A 24,980-nucleotide genomic window follows, 5' to 3' on the forward strand; every position below is an offset into this window, starting at 1 on the left:
CATATACCAACAAGTTTAGAGAGTAAAGAATCCTGTGCCTGATTTACCCCAGCTGTATTCCTGGGAGTTTGGTAATCCTCAACATGTGTGGTCTGCCCTTATTTGAGCAGAGCAGTGTTTCAATGGAACACCAAAAAAAGAATAAACAACAACACAGTAGAGAAGTACGCTGATTGGTGGTGGTGTGATTTGTCTGAGATTGATTTAATCGTTTTGTCTACCTGATATCCTTCATCCCCTGGCTCTCCACGCTCCCCTCGTTCACCTGGAGGCCCCTGTATAGACACAGATGAACACACATACTGTATATGCATGCCGTCATTTATACCCACCAAGCTTCTAGGCAGCTACTGAAAGACAGAGCCACGTCTCAGGCTAACACACAAGACACATCTTCGAATCGATGTGACCTATGAGTCTGGATCTTTACTGGAGTCAAATGGAAAGACGTAATTTTACCTTGAACCGTACTTTCAGGCAATCTTGGTTGGGGCTGCAACAAGACAGAGGTTGCCATTGTATTGCTCATGCTATGTACTGCAATACTGTGCCAACTTGATAATCCAATACAACTCACAGTGTTGGTCGCTATCTATACCCGTGTAGAAGTCCAGTAACCCTCATTGTTCATGCTCTGTAGGTCTGCCTTAGTAGTCACATTCACTGCTGGGAAATATGTTTCAAATCTTATAAGAGTCATGGTACTGTATAACTGAGCTTCCCCAAGCTGCTAAGGCTCTTTGATATCTCCTGATCCTCTTTTAATATTAGTCTAAGAATGACTTTGTTTTCTTGCTGTGGAATAAGCAGAATCATTGTGGTTACTGAGGGTGAATAATGCCCCTCACTGGCCCTCTTGCCTTTGTGAAAGGCAAACAATATTTTGTATAAATTCACTATTATGAATCCTGTTTCAAATTTAATAACATGTTTGTCACAGTGTTGCGGTGGGACCTCTATTTTTATTATGGGTCAATATAAGAATAAAAACAACGCTACCCTGAAATGTAAAAATCCTTGTTAGACATTTTTTCCTGTACATAATCAGCCTACAATGAACAAAAAAGATCAGAGCCACACAGGATGATAGTGGGGGTCCACATACACGACAGGTTTAGGAACAGAAACACTGATACATTATTGTCAATCTGGTCACACAAGAAGCAAGGGTACTTGGGGCTAAGATTAGGAGTTGATCAGGATTAACTTTCATTTCCTGTGTCAATACAGTATTTAAATAGCTTGGAGTAAACAGAGCAAGAAGTGTAAGGGATCAGAAAGTGAGAGAGAGTTTAAAGGAAAGCAAGACCTACTGGTTCACCTAAGGGCCCTGCGGGTCCTGGAGTCTTATTGTCCTCGCCTGGATAACCCTGGAATGGAGCAAACACGCAAACAATCACACATGCAAACACAGGATATTATAACCAGACAGTGCATGTCAAAACATTTTGTATAAACCTACAAAATTCATATACTGAAATTATTCAATTTCAAACAATAGTTCAGGTATCATGTTACCTTTTCACCTTTAGGCCCGGGTGGTCCAATAGGTCCAGACTTGCCAGGGTGACCCTAAACACAGAAAGTTGATTAAGCTAACCAAGCTTTCATACTTCAACTGGCAGCTACAGCATGTTTTTCTGAGAATCATGAGTTCCACTGTGAAGCCTGTCAGCATATTAATAAAAGTGTTTAATATCAACACAATTCCTTGTGGAGAAGCTCCTACATTCTGTCACTTAAGGATATGGGTTTTGGCACAGACTCAGAAATCACTCAACAACCTGAGTAAAGAGCGAATGAGTCTCAGAGCCTATATACACACGCACACACACAAATATGCTCAAAAAAGGGACAAAATTGAACTGAGGTGCTCTGTTCAAGTTATGCAACCTAAACTCAGTGATGTTGGCACTACCACTGGTGGCAGTGGAGTTGCCTGGAAAAATTAGCTTGTAGACTTCACCATGTTCAATTCCACTTCTTCTCTCTGCTGTGCAAAGTTATTTGTGCAGTATTTGCAATCTTTTTTTTCCCTGGAATTTTGCATTCATTGGATAATTAAAAGTGAAAGTTATGGGAAATGTGAGAAAGGCAAGGATGATGCATAATGTCCTCCACCAGACTCAAACTCAGGATTCTTCAGCACAAGGCTACCAGGGGGAGGTGAGTTAACTAGACCGAAATTAATTTCAACAGCTACGTTGAGTTGAGCTATCTCTGCCTGAGGCACTTATGAAGATAAACCAAGAACAGCTCTTTTTTTACTTCAGCCCATGTTCTTAATTTGCGGGAATCCAGGACTGACTAAGTTATCTAGAAAATCAATCCTGCTTTGTAAGATAAGCCCCTGAGGAATGCAGACGTGAGCCAAAACAGACCAATCAGAGTTTACTCACCAATCTAATAAGATGATATTTTCTGATCAGAAACATCCATAATTTTGTGTGGGTAAATGTGTGTTTGCTGCTTTTGTATATCAGATGTTTTTGTACAAACAGTTCTTATAAAACCACAAGTAGAATTAACTCACTGTGTATCCCAACAATCCTGGTTGCCCTTCTATCCCCATGACTCCAGGCCGACCCTTAAAGCAATGCAGAAAACACACACAAAATAAGACTATGAATCAGTCCTAGCATTATTTGTTTTGCTTTTCTACTCTGTTTCAGCTAAATATAACCTTGGAATCAAACAGACACACGTGAGGACTAAATCCTGTGTCTAGAGCTGCTTTATGACAGGGATGTAAATCTTCTCTCCACAGCTATCACAACATGGTCTTAACGATTCTGCTGAGAAAGGAGCTGCCTGTCTCTGTAAAGAAGAAAAGAATGGATGCCTCCCTGCCAACTTTCTCAAAAACAGAGAGGGTAATTTGATGCTTTGTGCTAGTAGTTTCAGCACACAAGAAAAAAAAATCTGATGTTTTTTTTGTCATAGTATACAACTGGAAACGTGAAATTTACAAAAAAAAACTTAGATAATTGTTTAATCAGGTAATTTAAATGGCATAACTCATTAAGTATATGAAAGTACTGACAAACACTCTTGAGAAATATTATTTAATGCTATTTTTACTCCACTAAATAGGTGCAACTGTCTAAAGTTATTAGTAACTAGTTACTACATAGTTGCTTGTACATATAAACCATAAGATAATATAATAAACACATGATGCATGTCTACTATATAGTTTGAACTACATAGGAATAGCAAATTATGCTTGGCTGTGTACAAAGTCACTCCCTCAGTCTAATTAATTTAATCCCTCAGTCACATGTGCACTATTGCCACTATTTATTCACACGGTAAGCACTAAATATAATTAAAAAAGGTATAGTCTGATTCTGGGACAGAACTAAGTGGGAGGAAAGATGGGAAAACTGGGAACTAACTGGTGGGCCTCGAGTTCCTCTGGCACCTTTCAGCCCTGCCTCGCCTGGCTGGCCATTGTCTCCTCGTGTGCCAACCTCACCAGCAAGACCTGGAGGACCTTTCTCTCCCTGGGAAGAAACAAAATGTCAGTATGGAGACCATTCTTTAAATGTAAAGTCACCATTAAACAATTGATGACAGCAGGTATCCGTTTACATTGACTAACTGGCTTTTTAGAAACAAAACAAATCTATAACAACTCTAAAGGCTGCTGGTCTATCTGTCCTCAATACTGGTTTCAGTTACTTGTTTTCCTCCTCTGAACTTGAGTCACCAATATTACATTTGACCCAAATGATCACTTCAGGCAGATGAAACAAGATGGCTCAGTAGTCCTCTGGAACCACTTGAATGCAAAAGTACCTTGGACTGTGTCCCTCTCCTCCTTCCTGCTATTTGAGGGAAAACATACTTTACTGAGAAAATTCTGGAGAACACAGTCCTTACTTTCTTTCCATGTCGTCCTCTGTTCCCTGGAGGCCCCAGTTTTCCTTCTGGCCCCTGTAACAGAGGACTCATCAGATCATGACCACACACATTAAAAATTAATTTCATAATCAAGGACATTGATAACTGAAACTGTAAACACCATTCAATGAGTTGCCTCAGCTGTTTGGCTTTAACTGACGTCATATTAATAGGAGACATATTTTTGGTCCTGTCTCACTTTGTTGCCTGTTGTTCAGAGCACTAGTGTCCATCTGCTGACTTGTAAACACCAACACGAGGATCTTGATACTGATATGACAACTTTTTTAAACAATATTAATGAGTCAGTCATTCGAAACAGATTTGTCAGCTTAGATTTTTTTTAAATTGGGAAATACGGCTTTCACAACGAGCTTGTTCCAGTATGTTATGCACTGAAGCACCCTTAATTCCTGTCACTAATGACCTTCCTGCTCCTAAATATCTATGGCTAGATCTCAAAACAAACAAGCACTTAGAGGAGATTTTGACTGACATCTACCAGACAGTAGTACATATCCACAATCTATGACATATTACACAGTAGTAAAAGCTTTTGTTAAAGAGAAGGCTGACCTCTACTGGGGTACATGGGTATTATCTGGTTAAGAGAATTGTTGTAATCTGCTCTGTCAGTTGCAAGTATTTAAAGTTATAAAGATGTGATTAATTTCCCTACAGTAAGTCTCAGAGAAAAGTACACTCATGATCCATCAGTCTCTCACAAAAAGAACCACAATGAAAAACCAGATGAACAAGTCTTGCAAAAAAGTGAATTTATCTGACCTTTTATTTAGCTCTAGTTTTTAGTTTAACTATATGCAAGTTTTTTATTTTCTGAGTCAATAAGTAGGTAAATATTTTTGTTAATAATAATTTTTGTAAATTGTTCAATGTTAAAATGAAAGCTAACTTATTAAAATTGCTGTATCTGGCCGTTACATTTTGAAAACATTAAATAAACTTACACGAAAACCCTGTTTCCCAGGCTCTCCGGGTGGTCCTGGGGGCCCAGGGTCTCCTTCTATCCCTTTGTCCCCTGGCTCTCCCATTGGCCCATGCTCACCAGGATCACCCTGATAGAGAGAAAGAGGCAGAGAAGCAGACCACCAGGAAAAACAGAGTGAAAGACATTTCAGTTATAATATAGTAAGTTTCATATTACCAACAGAGAGAGGTCAATAGGTCAGACAACCTGTGGTATTCAGAAACTGACAAAAGGGTTTTGTGGAATGGCTTTAAAACTGGAGAGCAGGACTTCTGTCTCCCCCTTCTGGCAGTGAGAGTAAAGGGTGGTGCTCGACTGTGATTGCCTGAGTACAAAGTCGTTACTAGGATGAGTGGAGGACATTTCTCTTCGTTTGATAACGTTAAAAGTCAAGTTAGACTCTTCTGTCGGCTTCCCGACTCATTTTAAAAAAAGAGAGAATGAGAGAGAGAGAGCAGCTGTGGTCGAGTGAGATAGAGAGTGAATGATAGACAGTCAGTGAATCAGATCAATAAAATGTTATTTTCTGATAGTTTCACAGTGGTTATGTTCTAGAGCACAAATACGTCCACACCTCCACTCAACCATACAGCGGTGCGCCGCAACACCTGATTTGGTGTGAATATGGTCTGACACAGCCATGCAACACGCTCTCATGCGCACCTTGAATGACAGGCACACAGAGAGGGCCGGTAAAAAGGCCCAAAAACGTATTGTAAAAAATGTATTTTTTGATGGCCCACCGGGATGTGTCCTCGTATGCCTGATGGCCAGTACATATTGGCCGTAACCTACTGTTGCGGCTGTAAAACAGTAGATAAATTGTTTTGAGTGTCACACAACCCCTGTGAAATTACTCATTATTAAAATTTAATCCATTCGGTCAACATTTGGAAAGTCTACACGATTAATGGCCAAACGACCAGCACAGGAATTTTGGCCCCAACATGAGATTTAAAAAGTCCATATACTGTGAAATACAGAGAGATTTATCTGGTGGTGACAGGCTTAATCAGCATTGTGTGAACTCGTTTGGCAAGGGCTTGTATGTAACGAACATTCATTTATATTTTAAAGTTCCACACTGCAGGTTTAATTTCATTGCCTTTATTAGACTTTATCCCCGTCAGTGTTTGAAATTGAACGGATGATGTACTCTGTATTGTGGTAATATTAGTAGTATAAGAATTGTGTTAACTTTTTAAAATCCTGAACTATTCTTATTGATAAACTAAAGCAAGCATTATTATTGTTGTCATATAGGGAATCCCACAAGAAAATCACAACAAATCCATAACTCATTTTGGTTGATTTTGTTAGAAATTAGTGAGTGTAAGTCAACAAAAACAAGTCATTGCTTTCTTTACCTTGGCTCCGTCTTTCCCTTGAGGACCGTCTTCACCAGGGGGACCAGGAGGACCCTACAAATACAACACCATTTACAACAAAACCTTTTTGCTGCTGTCCAAAGTGACAAAACATCACAACTCTGATGTTGTCCCAAAATGGGATTTAGTTTGATGTGCTCACAGCATTGAAACATTGCATTTAAGAAGTTTAATAGCAACATGTTTTTCCAGACATATTTTTCTGGTTACTTTTACTTGAATCATTTTCTTCAAAATGAAATAGTCCTTTATGGGAAACTGTTTCTGGAAATAACTGTTGCTGTTGATACTAGCATCTTAATTCCTGGGCCAGTAAAAGCAAAACTATCTGCATAGCTAGATATTACAAAAGGTACCTTTAATGAATTTAAATCTCATGCACTTTTATTAAGTTTATAAACACACCCGACAATGATGTCATGGTGTCCTGGAGTACACCTGTACATCATTACATCAAGGTGACAAGATAAACCACTGGAGGTCACCAAAAACAAGAGTGTTTCAGAGTGCAATAAGTTACTCTTTAAGTTGTATGAAAGAAAATAATACAACATTTTTTCTTTTTTTTCAAGAAGAAAGAAGTTAAAATTCAGGGAAAGAAAACATGAAGTAAGTTACTTAATAAAAAGATGAGATAAAAGAGTTAAAAGGCCAAGAACCATACAAAACTATCTAAAACATGTGTGACATTGACTCATATATTTCAGAGCTGCCCCAAAATACAAGACATCTGAGATTCACAAAAATGTTACACAAATCATAGGACACGATGTGCCAACGATGTGTCTTTTTCCCAGAGGCTGTATATCTTGGGGGAGCCCGTCGCTCCTCAAGGACCTCCCATCTTGATGCAGAATGGGTGCAGACCGCACTGATGCTGGGGCGTATGTGCATTATTTCAGAATGGAAGGCCCCCTCTGCCCCCTCTGTAAATCAGGACTAGGGTGTGGGATTGGGAGGGGCTCAAGGAGTCAAAGTCTCCCAATGCTCTCCCTCACTTTTATTTCTGTGGCAGGGGATTGGCCTGCATTATATCTCATCATTATTATCACTGTATTTGACATCGCTGAGCGTGAAGTATGCTATTGTTTGGTTTTGTCTTGTGTGTCTTTATTCATTTGTGTTATTTATCTATTTTTCTCTCTTTCATTGGTTTGCCCGTTCCAAGGACTGTCAGTTTTTATACTTTCCATGTACAAGCACTGACATTAATACTGCTGGTTGTCATCAACAGATAGTTGTCACATGTATGCTTGTAAAGTTTGTTCTTTCAAAATGCCAATAAAATTGTTAATCATAAAAACTAGAAATAGCATCTCATGTTTGTATGCCTTCACCCACCAGTCAAACTGCAGTTCACATCCATATCTGTCCAGACTCATATCATATTTGTAGTGAAGACTTTGAACGAATTTAATAAAAGTTATAAAGTGTATTTTCTAGCAAAATAGAAGTTATCACTACGTTGACATGTATAATTCCACTGAATAATTATTATCCAAATAATCTCACTTAGAGATTATTTGGATATAAAATGTCATCACTTCCTATTAGACATTTGTGTGAAACTTTGTCATAATTAGCATATGAATTCTTCAGTTATGGCCAAACATGTTCATCCTTGAGTCCAAATGGATGTTTGTGCCAGATGTAATGAAACTCCCTCCAGACGTTCCTGAGATATCACATTCACAAGAATGGGACGTATGTGAGGTCACAGTGACCTTGACCTTTGACCACCAAAATCAAATGATGTGGCCAAATTTGAAGAAATTCCCTCAAGGTGTTCCTGAGATATTGTATTCACGAGAATGGGATGGACAGATGGACGGATGGACAACCCAAAAACATAATGCCTCTGGCTACGGCTGTCGCTGGCGCGGAGGCATAAAAATTCACACCATCTTATATTACTAATTATTTCAAGTTATTACAGAAATATGTTCAGTAATTATCTACAGTAACTGCTTCTGCAATGTGTTGTCCAGTCCACTCAATCTGTCTATGAGGAAAATGCCCTGCCATGCCAGGTTGAGGCTGTAGAAAACATAATTCCACTCTAACACAACTACTCCCAATGTTCTGCCAAATGTCAGCTATTATGTACTTAACCTCCAAAAGCTGGGCTTAGAAGCAGCTTGTAGTTTTTCATCAATCTCTTTACTGTTCGTGCCTTGTTTTTGAAATTAGTCATCATCAAGAGGTGGAAAGAAAGTACTTGCAAATCATTATTTTGCACGCTCACATGCTCAACAAACTCATACTCATTCATGCACACACACTTGCCAGGCATGAAAACCCTCTAGTCATTTAGTGATTAGTGATTTAATTTCCTTTGCTAAATTATATATACAAGATGAACTGTAAAAATCCCCACTGTAATCACAATTTCAATGACCAATAAACAAAGAAGACCATGTCCTTGGAACATCTGTATTGAGGAGATTGTACAAACAGACAGACTGTTTGACAAATATCACATACAATCTCAGATTTCTTCAATCCAACAAGTTCAGAGAATTCCCATGGACAGAATGCACAGTTTCTCAAGACACCATCTAATTCTTTAAACTCCCTTCATCCATTACGATGAAGCAAGTACAAAATGCACTGTGGGTCTGATTTTTAAGCAACCTTCTGTCCCATCCACAAAAAAGAAAGAAAAGACTTTCAAGCTACTGATATAGCTCATCAGACAAAAACAATTTCATTGTTCTGCTTTCTTCAGACCAAGGGATTAGACATTCTCATCAAAATAGGGGGAATAAATATATGACCGGGTTAGATTTACCCAAACACAGGGAAGGAAAGGATTAGTAGGAGTTTGGAGTCACTCACTCTGATTCCCTCCTGTCCCTGCTCCCCTTCAGCTCCTGGAGGCCCAGCATCACCCTGCGGGGGCACAAAACACAACACAAGGCTGTCTGGAGGTCACAAAACACTTAGATGTGTGTATACAGTCCTTGCACTAACCACTAGTACTTGAACCTGAAGCCAAGACTAAGTTCACAAGTTCACAGCTTTCCACATTGCTGGAGGCTGGTAGGGACTGATACTCCACATGACAAATGTTTTCTAAGGTGCAGGGGCAGGAGGGGAGGTGCCAAAAAAACATGGTGAAGATTTACTGACCTTTAACCCCGGCTCTCCGATGGCACCCAGTTCGCCCTCTGCACCAGGCCCACCCTAAAAGATGAGTCAGAGAAATAAAGGAATGTGTCATTTGTACTGAATAAATATGAATGTAACCCCTAAAAGCCACAAACACAAAATAATTAATTGATTAATAGTTAAAAATAATGAATGAGAAGTACTTCAGATCCTTGCTCTCCATCAGGTCCTGCCTCTCCAGGAGGTCCTTTGGGTCCCTGCAAGAAAATGACACAAGATAACATAATCATAAGATGCCTTAAGCAGAACTATCTCATTATAGGACTTACTAAGTAAAACAGGTATAAAACACCAGAATAGACATAATACAAAATCAATAATGCCAAAACTAACAAATACAGTTAAAGGTTTAACTGAAGCTGAGAGAGCCTGGAGTAAAACTGAAGACCAGCCAAAAGCAAGATGAGACCCATAACATAAACTTTGCCTCTTGCGTTATTGAAACCTCCCTCCATAACAAATATTTGTATCTGATTGTTTGACATTCTTCATGTCCCAGAGGAGTTGGCAGATTTCCAGGAAAATTAGGAACTTGAGGACTAATCCAAGAGAAGAGGCACAAGGTATGGAGCTTTAAGGTGTGAGGAACGTAGAGGAAGAAAGCTAAAAACAATGACAAATGTAAAACAACTCCTTCTTTTCCCTCTCAAGCAGTTCAATTTCTGGTAATGAACATCAGAGCTTCTGGACTGTTTATTCAATTACTTGAACCCTGACAGCATCTTCCTTGTGAAACTAATTTCGTAAACAATACCGATTCTGTCCACATCATCACTCACATTTCATACAGATTTGAGACAGACCAGTTTCACAATGTGCGGCTTGTTTTTAGTTTCCCGGAAACAATCGTTTCAATAGGACAACATGAGACAGCATACTTACTGGTTCACCTTGGGGTCCCCTCTCCCCGGTGCTGCCGGGAATACCTGGCTTACCCTGGAAAAACACAGAGTCATGAGCTCAATGTAGCTTCGATCATTCATTTGTGTAATTACAGAAACAAGCTTGAGGAAATTTGGCTTTATTCAAAGTCCTCTTCTCATCATTATCATCATTTCCATGGTATCCACAAACATGGTGCGTAAGTCTAATATTTCAGTGTTGCTTAATGCCGACAGACACGACACAGATGCTCTTTGATGCAATACCACCACAACTGTTTTTTTCTGCAGCATCAGATCTTTTTGTTGTAGTCCAGACATTGTGCTGCCAAGTTTAGACAAGGCGTTCTAATGTGAAGCAGTGTTTGACATGAGTAGGGCATTACTTTTGTGTATATGAGAAATAGCTCTGAAATAACTGCCAAAATTGGATGAAGTAGCAATGGATTTCAGTAGCATCAGCTGCAGAGGATATCAGTCTACATGTCAACTGTGCAAACCCACAGCCTCATCTATAATGATAAACAACAATTTAAGAACTTTGGCTTACAGTCACTGAGTAGATACAAATCAAAAGAAAAAATATAATTTAAAATAAAGTCTTGAATGTGTCAATCTCTATAAACAAGGTTTTAAAGGAGTGAAGATGAATGAAGTGAACAAAAGGGAAAAATAAGAGAAGAAGAAAAAAAACTGAAATGTTCTCACAGCCAATATATAATGTAAAGGGTTGGTGATAGTAACTTTTAAAAGTGAAAGACGAAGATTTAATAGAAACAAGGACATTTACAGAAATTACAGTGTAAAACATTACTGTGTGACAACAAGACTGCTGAAATAATTCCACTTTTGTTTATAATCCTACATCTATGAAAACAAAAGCAGGCTGTTTTTTAATGATAAAAAAAATAATGATAAATTGTGAGGAATGAGTTTTTCCAGACACAAGATGGCGCTATCACTCCAGAGGTGGACAACAGAAATGCTGGGCCCCTTCAGCTGCCAAAGATGCAGTATTCACAGCATATGCTGTAGGTTTTTTAAGCAGTGAGGTTGAAAATAGTGGGGAAACTGCTGAGGAGTAACTGTAGATGCTCTTCATTTAAATAGACTGCTGAACATCTCAATCTTGATTCTACAGGAGGCAATGGATCAAAGCTACAGTTACTGTGAACATTAACTTTGCACTGAAGTGCAGGTCAAAGCACACAATGACCTTTGCATGAATCATACTGCAACCTCATCCCATACAAAAGGTCTTAGCAGATGCTTAGGAGGGACAAGTCACAACTAGTCCTGTGAATGTGATTGTGTTTTTATATCCATTTGTGTGCATGAATGTAAGTGCGTATCTGAGAGCACAGGCTTGCAGGTGTCCATGTGTGAATTTGTGTGTTTGTTAAGAGTAATTACAAACAATGCTGAATTGTCAAATGTTGAGCCAATACATGATCAAAGAAAGTGCAAAGCAATTTGTCATTGGAAAATAGGACAAGCCAAACAACTGAGAACGAGTCCAACACAGCTTAAGCATGCAGGTGATAGAGCTTTTTCTCTGACGGGGGGGGGATCATCCTTTCTAAATCCGGCCATAAATAGATGAGCAAACTGCACTATAAGAATCATACTGTGGATATATGTACATCTCTTGACTATTAGACAGCCCACATGGATCTGCTTTTTGATCTGTTTTTGTTTGCATGTTTCTACCATCTGTGGAACATCAGATATTTTATCCTTTCGCAGTTGAAAACCACATCAAAACTGCCATCTGTAATTTTCTTGGTGGCAAAACCAAAAAGTGTTGGCAAAGTTAAACTGCCAAATGTCTATGTATTGTGTGTCACTAACAAGACACAGTGACAATGTTAGTGGTTTTCTTTGAATGTATGTCCTACAGTATATAGTATTCTTTGCTGTTGAAAAGACCGAATTACTCCACTGACTGATAAATTGGACAATATTAGTTTGTCACAGATTAGTATCTGCACTGACTGTACTGATCAGGTAACAAGTCTTTATTAACCAAATTTAAGAGATTCTTACAACAATGTTTATGTTACATGTTAATTATTGCCCGATATATATCAGTTTTTAATGTTTTCATTATCAAATATTGTTATTGGTATTGGCCTTAAAAAATAACTATTGATCGGTCCTTAATCTAAAGGTATTTCAAAGAGCAAAATATGATGCACATTGTTGACAACTGAACATAAGATACAAAGGCAGTTTATATGAAACTGTTCCAAATTACTGGCTCCTCTAAACCAATAAAACTAAAACCATAAATAGCTAGAATGCAATTGAGTCACTCATTATTTCTCCAATAAAGAAGCAGAAAAATGCAACCAAGTTTCAGTTATGCTGGTATGCGGTCTTCATTAAAACTTTCAAGTCACAACAAACTGATGTTAATACTTTATGCTAAGCAGAAAACCTTGCAAACACACACACCACATGACTAAGTAGGATTACATGTGTGTTTTGACTATGAACCTGTAAACACCTTTCAGTGTTGTAACAATGAAACTTCCTCTTCAGTGACTTCATTGCCTCCAACCCTTCAAGTACTAATTATATATATTACAGGTGAAAACAGGATGTGGAATGTTTAACAGGTCTACGTTGTCTAAAGTGAAGTCAAGAGGATAATTGAAGCTCTAAAATGGAAAATGCAGCAGAAAAATAATTACAAGTTACAAACATCACTCACAGGCTTCCCAGAAGCGCCTCTCTCTCCTGGGTTTCCAGCCTTGCCCTTGAAAGAGAGAAATCAATATTTGAATGATTAAAATGTAGTTTCGATCAACCCAACTGATTTCAATTTACTTTGAAACAAATAATGATAACAAACTGATGTGATTTTATGCGTGCTGGGTTTTTACAATGATAGGTTTATATGCATTGCTACACATTTGCAGCCTGCAGTCTGTAAAGAGGGATAATTTATAATTGGCTTCCTTGTTGGACCTTTTAACCAGTTGTTGAGAATTTCTCTCAGATGAATACACAACACAGCTGGTTTGACTAGAGGCGTAAATGAGTGTGTTGTTCATCTGGCCAGGAGGCTTTGAATGATTCAGCACAACAAAAACATTTGAAACGTCTATAAATATTATAGCTCTGACATCAACTTTTTTTATGGAGAACATTTTGCAGTTAATTGCTTTACTTATAACAATGATGTGTTCTAAATAGTTGTGTTTATAACCAACACATCACGTGTGCAAAAAATCAGAATGTACTATAACCATAGTTTTACTAATTTAACATCACTGAATTTGGCCGCAAAATAAACAGCCATTGTGCAGTAAGGTTTAGTATAATATACAATGATAATAATGCTATGAAGTCCTTCTGGGTTAGTTTTCTCATCTGATTTATTTGAATAATTGAACAACATTGTCTGTGACATGTAGAAATAAGCCATTATGAAATAGAGAACATCAGTGAGGATGCATGTCAATTACAAATATCTATTGCCATCAACTACACCCAGCCTAAATGAACAGAACTTGAGGAGGCACCAAACACAAACACACAAGCATACACATGCATGCATATGACATAGCCACGCTTAAAATGGCTCTGTGAATAAACCTGTACACTTTTTGGAAAACTTTAAATCTGCACTTCAAATTTCTTTCTAACACAAGGCATTGCAGGCTGCAGCAGTTGAACGCAAAGTTAACTTTCATTGTGCTATTCCTAAGCAGATTTAGCTCAGGTTTCCTCACCACAAGCTGGCAGCGTTACTGAGTAATTGCATTTGGGTATAACCTGACACAGAGGCGAGAAAACAAAGGCCCACTCTGCAAATAAAAACTGATTAAAGACCCACCAAGCTTTTACAGAGACCTGCAGGTTATACTGGGTGCTGCAGTAATGTTTGGCAATACATGTGGTAATGTGTTTTCCATGATGTAAATGTGCATCTTCAAAAGGCATGTGTTTGTTATCCTAGATGCTGCAGGATGATGCCTTTTTTATGACAATGATTATTCTTGGCTTTGGATAAATGAAGATACATATAAATGTGCCTTGTCATTTGGCAAGAGCCTGAAGCTTTCATCCAAAATACTGTGTGTTTTAACATGAAACATTTAAAGCAACACAACGCAGTCAAAGGTACCTTCTACTGACTATTTCTCTTTTCCCACATTTCTCCTTCACAAGCTAGTAGCAGAAAATGTGTTCAGACATTAAAAAAGACATATTCATCTTAAGACAACTTACTATGAATCCCGGCTCTCCTTTTTTTCCAATGTCACCCCTTTCACCCTGCAAAGAAAAAAAATGACACATTTTGGCAAGACATTAGAAAGCTTCCTCATCAAAAAGAATAAAGCATTCTTACGCTTAAAGATAAACTGTGTTCACAAGTTAAGCAAATAATTCCAGCACGAATACACTGACTATTATAAAGTAAAGAATTTTATGCAAACTACTATATTCATCCAATCTCCACATGTAGATTGTGACAGTCTAAATTTTTTCCCACAGGGTGTGTGCAAGTTTACCTTGATGCCCTCAGGCCCTGGTTCTCCCAGTGGGCCATCTGGACCTCGGGGCCCCTATGCGACAAAAACACACTTCAACATCACTCAACAAAGAATGAGTAGTGCAAGAGTACGTTTAGTTTTGCATCAAAGCATCATACACAAGTTGACATCAATAACTCTGTAAATATACCAACAACAAAGTAATCAGTCCACCTCGATGCAGCAGCCTACCACCCCACAAACATTCCAGGAGTTTCCTAGTATTGTTGCACCACCACACAGGTAGCGCGAGAGATAAAAACTGTAAATACAACTCAAGACCCTGCCCTTTTCTCTTCTGTCCACTCTTTCAGGACTCTTCTACTATCAGCCTATCTGTTGTTTCCATCTTGTCTCCCCTCTTTTATCTCTATCTTTGATTACCCACTCCTATTTTGTCTGAGCCTCTGGCTGTCAGACTCCCATTCCTCTGAGGTCACTCTGCTCCCTTCAACCTTGCAGGCAGACAAACACAGATTTGTTTTTCTCTCTCTTTGGTCATTCCTGTGGTTCATCTCTCTCTCCAATCTTTATCTCTTAAATCTGAAATTAAAGGTCAATGAGACAGTTATTTCTGCCAAATTTGAAGGTGACCATTGCGACTGTAACTTTTGGTCCATCTTAGGCAGTGCTGAACTGATTCCTTCTAATTATTTAACTCTCAGTATCCAAGAAATTAAGAAAAACAACAGCTTCTGGTCATGTTTGATAAATTAATTACTATTGTCAACATTTATTACCTTGTTAGTCTGACTAGTTGCAGAGATATTTTAACAATAAACCATGTGTGCAAATAACTGCAGAAAGGAAACAACAGGTTAGGAACACTTCAGTGTGAGTGATCATTAAAATTGGGGAGAGAAATCGGAGATAGAAAGGTTAGATATGAGGGGAGCAACTCATAATTCAGAGAATGCATTACCTGTCACTTGTCAGTGACGGGGAGTCCATTCACTGACAATGACAAGAACGGCTATAAATGTGCACCACACTCAGCTTACTAGTGCAGACGTGAGCCAAGTGGGGCAGGTGCACACCACATAATTCAGCTCCAAGATATGACTCGTTTTTTATGGCTCTGAGGGGTAAATGATAAGAATGAGTGATAAGCGGAGTAAAGATAAAAAGTGACTCACTCAAGTCAGACTCAGAGATTACCCTGAGGAATAGCACAGTGTAGCAGATCCATTTTGCTTCTTATGAGGTTAACCTCTCATCTTAAAATTGCAGTTTCTGGTTCAAATGATAAGCTTTCACAATCCTCACTAGTCCATGATGGATTGTGTGCCTTGACAGTGGAGATGCACTGCGGATTAGGAACAGGGAGGATCTATCGTACCACAGCAAGACAGGAAATGTAACCACAAACTGTAACATGTATAGATTATGGTAAACAATACAAGCCATGGCATGTTAAGGGCTACCATATGTTTTGCTTGGCAAGTGAACTGAGGATAAAAGGAAGTGAATTACAGATAAGTGGTGAAGTGTGAGAAGTAGTGTGGTAGTAGGCATTGCTCAAACGCTTGTTAATGTTTCTCTCATGTCTTTATGCATCAGCTGAAACGGACACATATTCAACCAGAGAGCTTTAGTCATGGCACTTTGGCAGAGGAGAGGAGCATGAGCAAACCCTCAGTTTAGGAAAGGTTAAAAGTAAATAAAAAGCACAACTAGGAATTTAAAAAAAACAGCAAAGAGGACCTCCCAGGATGTACTGCTGCTTGCAAGCAATCAGACCAAAGCGGTTTGAACCTACTGACTAAGCAAAAGAGAAACTGGTAGATATTTGCTATGTTGCTCTATAGCCTCACATGACAACCTGAATACTGAGGAGGAGAAACTGATACTTTCCAGAACAGTACAAAACCTTTGACTGTCATGGATAATATCTGGCTGACTTAGCTATGTTCCTTGCTGGAGAAATTAAAAATAGTACCAATGAGGAACTTTTATAATAGTCATGTTTACAGACAATGAAACTATTCTTTCAGAAGATAATCTAAATATTAATGTCCTGAAAACAAATACTCATAACAGTAGATGCATTGGTTGGCAACCACTTGTTTTGGCCAATATTCAGGAATTATATTTCTTGGTTAAATACAATACAATCATAAAGTATTCTTTGATGATTGTCAGTGGAGAATGAAAACAGAGTATAGTACAGTGAACTTATATAACTACAGTATCTTTGCCTCCTCACCTGAAGGTGTCATTTTCCTCTCAGCCACACGGTGTCTCACCAGTATTACCACACTATATCCATTTGAAATTACCATGATGTCCAACATGAGATTCATTGGGCTTATGAAACAGTTGTAAATGCACCTATAAAGGAGCCTGGGCCAAGTGGAAGGACAAACACGTGCGCTTTAATTGCTTTAACCACTGGTTTATGGGAATGGAGCTGTGATGTGAAACAGACAACCATGGGTCTAAAATGTGATGTTTTCATGGTCACACTTGAGTTGAAGTAGGCTCACATGTATAACAAGCAAGGGACTAGTACAACAAATGATCCAAAGGCAAAGATAGCTCTTACCCTCCTGCCCTTTGTCCCAGCGATGCCAGGACTACCCCTCTGCCCCTGTGGACCCTGTGAGAAAAAACAAGACCCACATCAACACTAGTCATATGAACCTGATGGATGTACAACAAATGCTTCAGCAGAACTACTGTAAAATCAGCCAGTTAGGGCATATTGTTTACACAGGTCTAGACTAAATGGTGGGGGAAATAGGAAAACTGATACATCAAATCACCCTCTTAAATTTTATGTGTTTACAAAAACCAAGAGTAGATTCCTTTAACTCAGTTTAAGAGTCCAAGTTAATCTTGTAATTTAAACGTTTAGAATATCCAGCCAAGTCACTGAGTAGAGAAGAGGAGAGTCAACATATCTAAGCTTCTCAGTCCATTAAGCGCTAATGCATGTATGACTCAATCCAAAATGCAGTAGGAACAAAAAAAGAAACTGATATTAACTTCCTTTCCTTCTGCAAAATAAGTTAATGAAATAACAATATGCATGTAGGGAGTGTGTGCAAGGAGTAAAGAGGTTTATCTTTCAATACATAAATATGAATACAATACAAAGAATCACTGTTTGGTATGACATAGTAGTGATGAGGGTATGACACTTACAGATGCACCTTGCATGCCGATGTCCCCTGGACTTCCTGGCAACCCTGGATACCCCTAATAGAAAAAACATTAATAACAAACAGTAAAGAAAGTTAGACAAGAAAACGTGTCCCTTACCACTGTTTAATGGCATCTGCTACATTAGTGCTGCATTACTGCTTCAGGATGTTAAATGACTAGTGTGGGGCAACAGTGTCGCTGCAGTGCAAGACTATATAACAGCAAAGGATTACGACTGAATGTCCTCCAGATCCTCTGGACAAAAAAGAGACAACTGGGTGCTGTGGTTCTTATCACAGCATAATCCACCACCCATTTTCTATGTAATAATTCTCTACATAATAATACCACAAAAACAGAGAGTCAGAAGTGTCTGCGATTTGCCAGAAAACGCTAATCCCTGCAAATTGTCTTTAAACAAAGACAGAACTTCATGAGATGATCATTGTAATCTGTGGTGAAAGAACCACTAAGCCCACACATTGAACTGCAACTCCTCGCTAATGTGGCTACATTATAGCACAAACTGGTTCACACAAATCACCATAACTCCTTACATAAATCACAAAGCTCTCTCTCACAGTGAGACACATACACACACATGCAGTGATTCAATCATCTAACTATTCAGCCAGCCAGCCACCAAATTAGTCATCCCCTCTTCCAGCCAGCCAATCAGTCAGCCTGCTAGCCAGTCTGCCAGCCAGCTAGGTCAGGACTGGGGCCCAAAGCCACAGACATGGAGTTAATCCAAGGCCTCAGGACAGTGAGGGATGCAGGCCAGTCTCTCTCTCTATGGACTCATGCAGCATTACAGGAGACAGCTGAAACACTGCTGCACTGGACTGCAACATGCTTTTTTCTCTGGAGGATCAATACTGTTAAAAATATTTTCATGCTAAAAACATTTTCCACAGTAGTGAGCAGGCAAACATTGTAAAATTAGCCTGATATTAACCCGCAAATTTACAAATATTTATCAAATCCAACTTCAACAGACTCCTTGGATTTCGGCACACAATGAATCAATTTTAATGCTAATTTCTCCATGGCGATGTCAATGAGCCCAACACAGTCAGTTTTCTCAGTTTTTACTGGGCTTGACAAAGGTAGGTCCTTTTCAATATTATAAAATAGGTCTTACCCCAAAATTTGTACCTTTGCAAACACATAAACCTGGCATTTTAACAGCTTATACAAATGTACTTTTGTTGTCAAAACACTCAAATTCCAACTGAAGTACAATGCCTGCAGTTGATATTTTGTCAAATATGAGATGACACTGTATGCCACTGGAGCTGTTTACTGTCAGGTACAAACTGACCACGAGGGGTTTTAGGTAGAACAATAAGTCAATTAACTAGATACTCAAACCAGATTGAATTATCAGAATGAGTCACTGAAAAAGGAGTGTTTTCATCCCTATCGGGGTGTTTTCATCCCTATCGTCAACACTACGGTGGGAGAAACAATTTGACGCAATTTTGCAGATTTGTATCTACAAAAGTTGCAACACTGGGGAGTCTGGAATCTTTTAGGCCTCTTGTGATTCTGCTTTCATTGACATGAAATAAACCTTGAAGCTAAGTAATGTCAGCCAAAACTTACAGCCAACATTGATCAGTGCTTATATTCATCCTTAGACATGAATTTACTGAACATTGTATTCAAATTCTAGTAGGTTGTTGTAGCTTTGCTGATGTCTTGGAAAACTTTGTTCAATATATACACTGTGGCTCTGAGTTTTTCCAAATCTCAGAAAAGATTCAGAGCTCTGCAGTATATCTTGGGTGACTATACTTACCCTTGGCCCCTTCTCTCCGACTGGACCCGTCGGACCTGCTGGTCCTCGGTCACCCTGGGAAAAAAACAAAAGAAATGAGAGAAGATCATTAAACAACGATCTGAAATCTCAAAACAGAAAACCCCAACACAGCTTCACATACACTTTTCCTAATAAAGAGCCATGAAACTGGAGAGCAGCTTCTTAAATGCAGGAGGTTATAGCGACAGCTGGTTGAGTGAAGTTTAAAGCGAGCAGGTACTTTGAAACACAGTTGGTGGCACCCTGCACAGTGTGTTGAAAGCTAAGGTAACCCCGGGTGAGCAGTAAAGCGGTAGAGGTCTCCACTCTAATACTTGTGTCAGTGATGGTTTAATCCTCCTTAAACTGAGTGACATTCATGAAAGTACAAGTAACCTTCCACTTCTTGTGCTTCTATCAAACAGGGATCAGAATTGTTTTAAGGGTCTATAAATCTGATGGCAGTATTGAATTAAATATATATACATATATATAATGTGAAAGGAATTTGTGGGCTGTCAGGGTATGGCTGGTGCTGACAGATTGAACCAGGAGAAGGATTTTACATAAGAGGAGGCGAGGACAACCAAAAGTCTGACAAGCAGACAGCTTCCCATCACAAGAACATGTTCTGACACACAAGGAGCTTCTGGATAGGAAGGAAAGAGGAACAGCTTGAGACAGAGGGGAGGGGATAATGGAAGGGGGTTGGCAAAAAGGGGTTTCTGTTTAGAGGACTTGCCAATAATCAACAATCATTTCAATCAAGCAGGAAGGTTGCAGAGGCGCTTGCAACATTTTCTCTTAAACTGAGAGGCAATGTAGCATGAAGCATGACATGGAGAAAGCCTCAGGGCCTTACCAGAATACATCATGAGAATTTTTACACGACTCACTCCTGTGTGGTACGTTCCCCCTTTGATAGCAATTGTGTAATATATACTGAATGTCCGCAAAGCACATATCTAATGACAGCAATCAGGATCAAACATACTTTATCTGAGGTCTCTCAGAGCCAGACAGTGACAGGCCAATTTGTCTAAAGAGGATTGTCAGCTACTAAGTTGTTATTTTCTCCTGCATTTACCTTAAAATTTCTTGCTTCGGCAAAGGGGCAGAGGGGTGAGAGGCGGTAATGGCGACATAGGTTTGACAATATTGTTATTGATGTGGATGTGAGAGTGTTGAGTGTTTATCTAAGCATGTGTTCTGGGCCCTCTGGGGCCTCCAGTCATGGCTGCTTAACACAGCCCTAATTACAGGGGTCTGCCACTGACAAGCAACCAACTGATGCTGACTGACAGCCTAATGATAGAGAAACACACGTCTTACCTTTTCACCGGGAACTCCTATCACCCCAGCTATCCCAATCAGGCCTACTGGACCCTGTTGATTAGAGTAGGGTAGAGTAGAGTAGAGTAGAGTCGAGGAGAGGAGAGGAGAAGAGAGGAGATGAGAGGAGAGGAGAGAAAACATTCACAAATTCATCAGGAGAAAGTATATCAATGTGGGGACCTGATCTTCATTCATCTAAGGGTTATTTTCCAATCTGTTATGGCACCTGGAATGCAAGAGGTCATAGATTACAATGCAATGCTTACGTAAGCAAAAAGGAGGGGCTACTTGAGTTGACCCCTGAAGTGCCTGACACTTCTAAGCTAAATTCCATCTTAAATTTTTTATTTATTCAAGATGTAATATCATTTCATGTTTAAGCAAAGAAAGACAAACTAAGCAAATGTAGATTATAAATCAATATCTGCCAGTAACTATAGCATACTATTATTGATTCCACTTGTGTCTTTATAATCCATAAGGAACTGATAATAAGGGATTATTCAACAAAGAACTATCAAAGTTAGAAAAGGGTTGCAACCCTGACATTTGAAGCCTTTGTGAGTCAATGATTTTACTTCTTGGAACTTATCTATGTTGTCTGGCAAGAGGCAAGAATAATACAATAGGACAATAGGAATAATTGGGAATTACTGGGCGCATGCTCATTTAACAGCATAGAGTAACTCTTAGGGCTCCAAAAAGATGCACACCACTTAGTCAAGGAGTCCTCATGGGGAAAACACTAGCTAATGCAAATATGTGAGTTATCAGAGGAGTTTAACCACTTCCAGATTAGTCATCTGGGAGAGGGGCTGTGGTTTGGACCAATGCCAGTTTCTCCAGAGAATCTGGAGCAGCAGACCAACAGTAAGACTTATGTGTGTCTGTGCTTTTTGAAACCCTATCATTGTGTTTGTATTTGTTAAAAAAAAAAAAAAACTTTGTACAGTATATAAAAAATGAAGAGTGACCAATTACATGAGAAGTGATAACCTACACAAGTCACAAGCCAGACTAAAGACATAATACTGCTAGTATGCTGCACCACAGCGCACACTAAGCGACTGGGACAATGTAAGCTACCAGAACATCTGAATCTAACTGAATGTCAGTGTTATTGTAATAATTCATGTGACTGCCCTCTTACAGACCATGGTCTCACTTCTAGCCGACCACAAAAGCCAGCGTGGTCAGACTGTGGTTGTCTCTGGCTGTGAGGGCCAATTTCCACCGCTGTGTTTCATGCATGCAGAATGATATGTGTCTGTATAATCAGATAATTAACAAGTTACAACACTCTACATGATTGCTATTCTTACTTCAGTCACATATAGTATAAATTTATTGTTTTTCTTACTTTAAAATATTTGAACCCAAACCCCTTTTTTTTGTATCTCTCTATGGTGTCTAGTGAATGTGAGGAAAAGCAAGAGCCAGGGAGTGAGAGACAGACAGACAAAAAGAAGCTGAAAGATTAGCATAACAGACTGACAGTGAGGGAGGCCATGTGAAAGAGAAGAAACAGACCACTAAGATATACACAAAGAGCTTTTGTTCCATGTGCTTTTCCCTAACTCAGCTAAAAAGAAAGATAGTCTCAAAATGTTACTCATGTATCATCACCTAAAGGGTATTATACTGTTGGATGCAAGTGAAGAAGTTGAGCAATGGATTAGTAGCAGAGTGTCTGTGAGAGGATGCAGCCTGCGGGCAAGGGAACTGGTTCTCCAAATTGACCTCAAATCCTTTAATTGGAACATGAAGTGGAAAAATGTGGTACCCTATATCATTTAACAGTAGGAAATGGTTTTAAAGGGGTTTCCATGTGGCAAGATCTTTGACATGGGGGTTTTACATAATTGTTTAGACTGTGATCTGGTTTCTAAGACACTGCCTTGGTTACAAATGTACCGATATAACTGTTAACCTTACAGTTTGTAGGGAAGAAATACAGCCTGGGTCAAAAAGGTTCTCCCTCTCACGTGCCCCTTTCTTGTGCATGCATATACAGTAAGTGCACACCGAGTCACTAACAAGAAAATCAGATCACAGAGGTTGACATGTGAACTATATTTCAAAGCACACCTGTGGTTGCCTTCAGTAATTGATGACTGATACATGCTTTATTAGCTGTGGACTGGAGAGTGACTTAAAATGGAACACTCAGCAGCCAGTCTAAATTGGCTAAAATACATTACACTGTAAAAACCTCCAGTAAAATTTCACTTCAAACACTTTATGGGAGGCCTCATGGTGATACAGGGGCACTCAGTGAAGACAGGCGGCCTAAGGCTTCCTTGCATCGACTCTTGAGTTAACCTGCACTAGTCAACAACAGTCTTTCTTAGGTCTTATACATCCAATTTATTTGTAAAGTGATGTAATGGCATTCATTAGAGCCCCCATATGTTTTGGAGGGTTTTTTTTTTCTGCATAGCCCCATGGCTCCTCCTTAGCTTCAAAGGGCTCTCTTCTCTGTAACTGCTTAATCCCTCTCATATGTGCACTACAGCAACACAGTCCAACAAGGCCTGCTTGGTTGCCTCCACTATGCACAGAATGCAAATATTAACATTAAGGGGCCTCCCAGAAGGAAGGACATACTTTGAATGTTCAGAGTAGTTGTGAGCATATCAGGATTTTACAAAGAGAAAACATGTCCCAACGTTTTTTCTGTAGTATTTGTGTTGGATATAAAGGATTAAATGAAGCGTATAACAGAGAGACTGTGATTTTGCAGTTAATTGGTTCATTTAGAAACAATCCAAACACAGATGTTTTGGGACACTTGCAAAGCCACTTGATGGACAAAGACATTTTCTACTTAAGTCATTAATGCACTGACAACATGTACGATAAATATGATTCTTGGGCAACCACAGACGTCAAACATTTTGGCAGGGTTTGACACATAAATGTGCAACCCAAATGAGGTCACATCCACAGAGGATCTCTGATGGTGTTCCTACTTTTCTACTGTGGTGTTCTGCCAATTCCATAATGAAAACACTATTTGGTATTGGGATGGGATCCAAATTTCTTTTAACATTAAAAGTGGGTCAGAAGAACAGAAAGACATCATAAAGGGCTCCTGTAACTTCCTCCAGAGTTGCCACACCGAAGGATTTCATTCATTTAATTGCAGAAGCACTGTGTTATTATCTTAATGTGTACATGAATCTTTAAGCAAACTATTGAGGAAGAACAGAAACTGAAGCTGATAAAACCTACAGCACAGGATGCGCATGGACACGTTTAAAGAGGGATTTAATGAAGAGGTACTAATCCACAGCAGGATGACGGTTATTTAACGTCAGTCCTGTACATTACAAGTGTGAAAGCAACTCACTTGTGGTCCGATTTTTCCAACATTTCCAATGTCCCCTTTCTCTCCCTGTAAGCAGAAAACATCAAACAGTGCGCTGGTTAGTTTCCTGTAATTAAAGAGGTTTCCACCACCATCCTGCCTTGCTACTGGCACAAGACTCACAGGATATTACATGTGTTAAAAGGAACACACACATAAAGTACTGCATGAGACTGTGAGAAATTTTCTGTTGCTTCTCACTGTGGTTTGCCAGTATGTATAATGATGCCCAAAAAGAAATAATTTTCTCTCTTAATTAGGAGCATGTTTACAGCACAGTAAGTCTAGGCTTACTATAAGTAGGTCAAAAACATGGAGACACTGACACTCAGAGGTAAACATTAGACTGTAATTTACGATGAGAAAACCTTGAAACACATAATGTCGTGATCATGGCACTGGATTTCTGGTGGGTTCAAAAGCCAATTACAGCCAATCAAATAAGT

At 39.1% G+C, this 24,980-nt stretch overlaps 1 protein-coding gene across 2 annotated transcripts in view; it reads right to left on the bottom strand.

Moving 5' to 3' along the window:
• LOC121900806 (collagen alpha-1(XXIV) chain) overlaps positions 1-24,980 on the bottom strand; it is a 99,753-nt gene that overhangs the window by 16,726 nt on the left and 58,047 nt on the right. For both annotated transcript variants that reach the window (XM_042417345.1, XM_042417344.1), the window contains 20 exons: positions 24,517-24,561; positions 21,162-21,215; positions 19,830-19,883; positions 18,026-18,079; positions 17,424-17,477; positions 14,858-14,911; positions 14,574-14,618; positions 13,051-13,095; positions 10,336-10,389; positions 9,597-9,650; positions 9,415-9,468; positions 9,121-9,174; positions 6,262-6,315; positions 4,875-4,982; positions 3,886-3,939; positions 3,399-3,506; positions 2,534-2,587; positions 1,519-1,572; positions 1,314-1,370; positions 222-275 (listed from right to left, as the gene is read on the bottom strand). In XM_042417345.1, the coding sequence (XP_042273279.1) occupies positions 222-275; positions 1,314-1,370; positions 1,519-1,572; positions 2,534-2,587; positions 3,399-3,506; positions 3,886-3,939; positions 4,875-4,982; positions 6,262-6,315; positions 9,121-9,174; positions 9,415-9,468; positions 9,597-9,650; positions 10,336-10,389; positions 13,051-13,095; positions 14,574-14,618; positions 14,858-14,911; positions 17,424-17,477; positions 18,026-18,079; positions 19,830-19,883; positions 21,162-21,215; positions 24,517-24,561 (1,164 nt within the window). The remainder of the gene's footprint in view (positions 1-221; positions 276-1,313; positions 1,371-1,518; positions 1,573-2,533; positions 2,588-3,398; positions 3,507-3,885; positions 3,940-4,874; positions 4,983-6,261; positions 6,316-9,120; positions 9,175-9,414; positions 9,469-9,596; positions 9,651-10,335; positions 10,390-13,050; positions 13,096-14,573; positions 14,619-14,857; positions 14,912-17,423; positions 17,478-18,025; positions 18,080-19,829; positions 19,884-21,161; positions 21,216-24,516; positions 24,562-24,980) is intronic.

This window comes from Thunnus maccoyii, chromosome 7 (genome assembly GCF_910596095.1).
Source record: "Thunnus maccoyii chromosome 7, fThuMac1.1, whole genome shotgun sequence".
NCBI lineage: Eukaryota > Metazoa > Chordata > Actinopteri > Scombriformes > Scombridae > Thunnus > Thunnus maccoyii.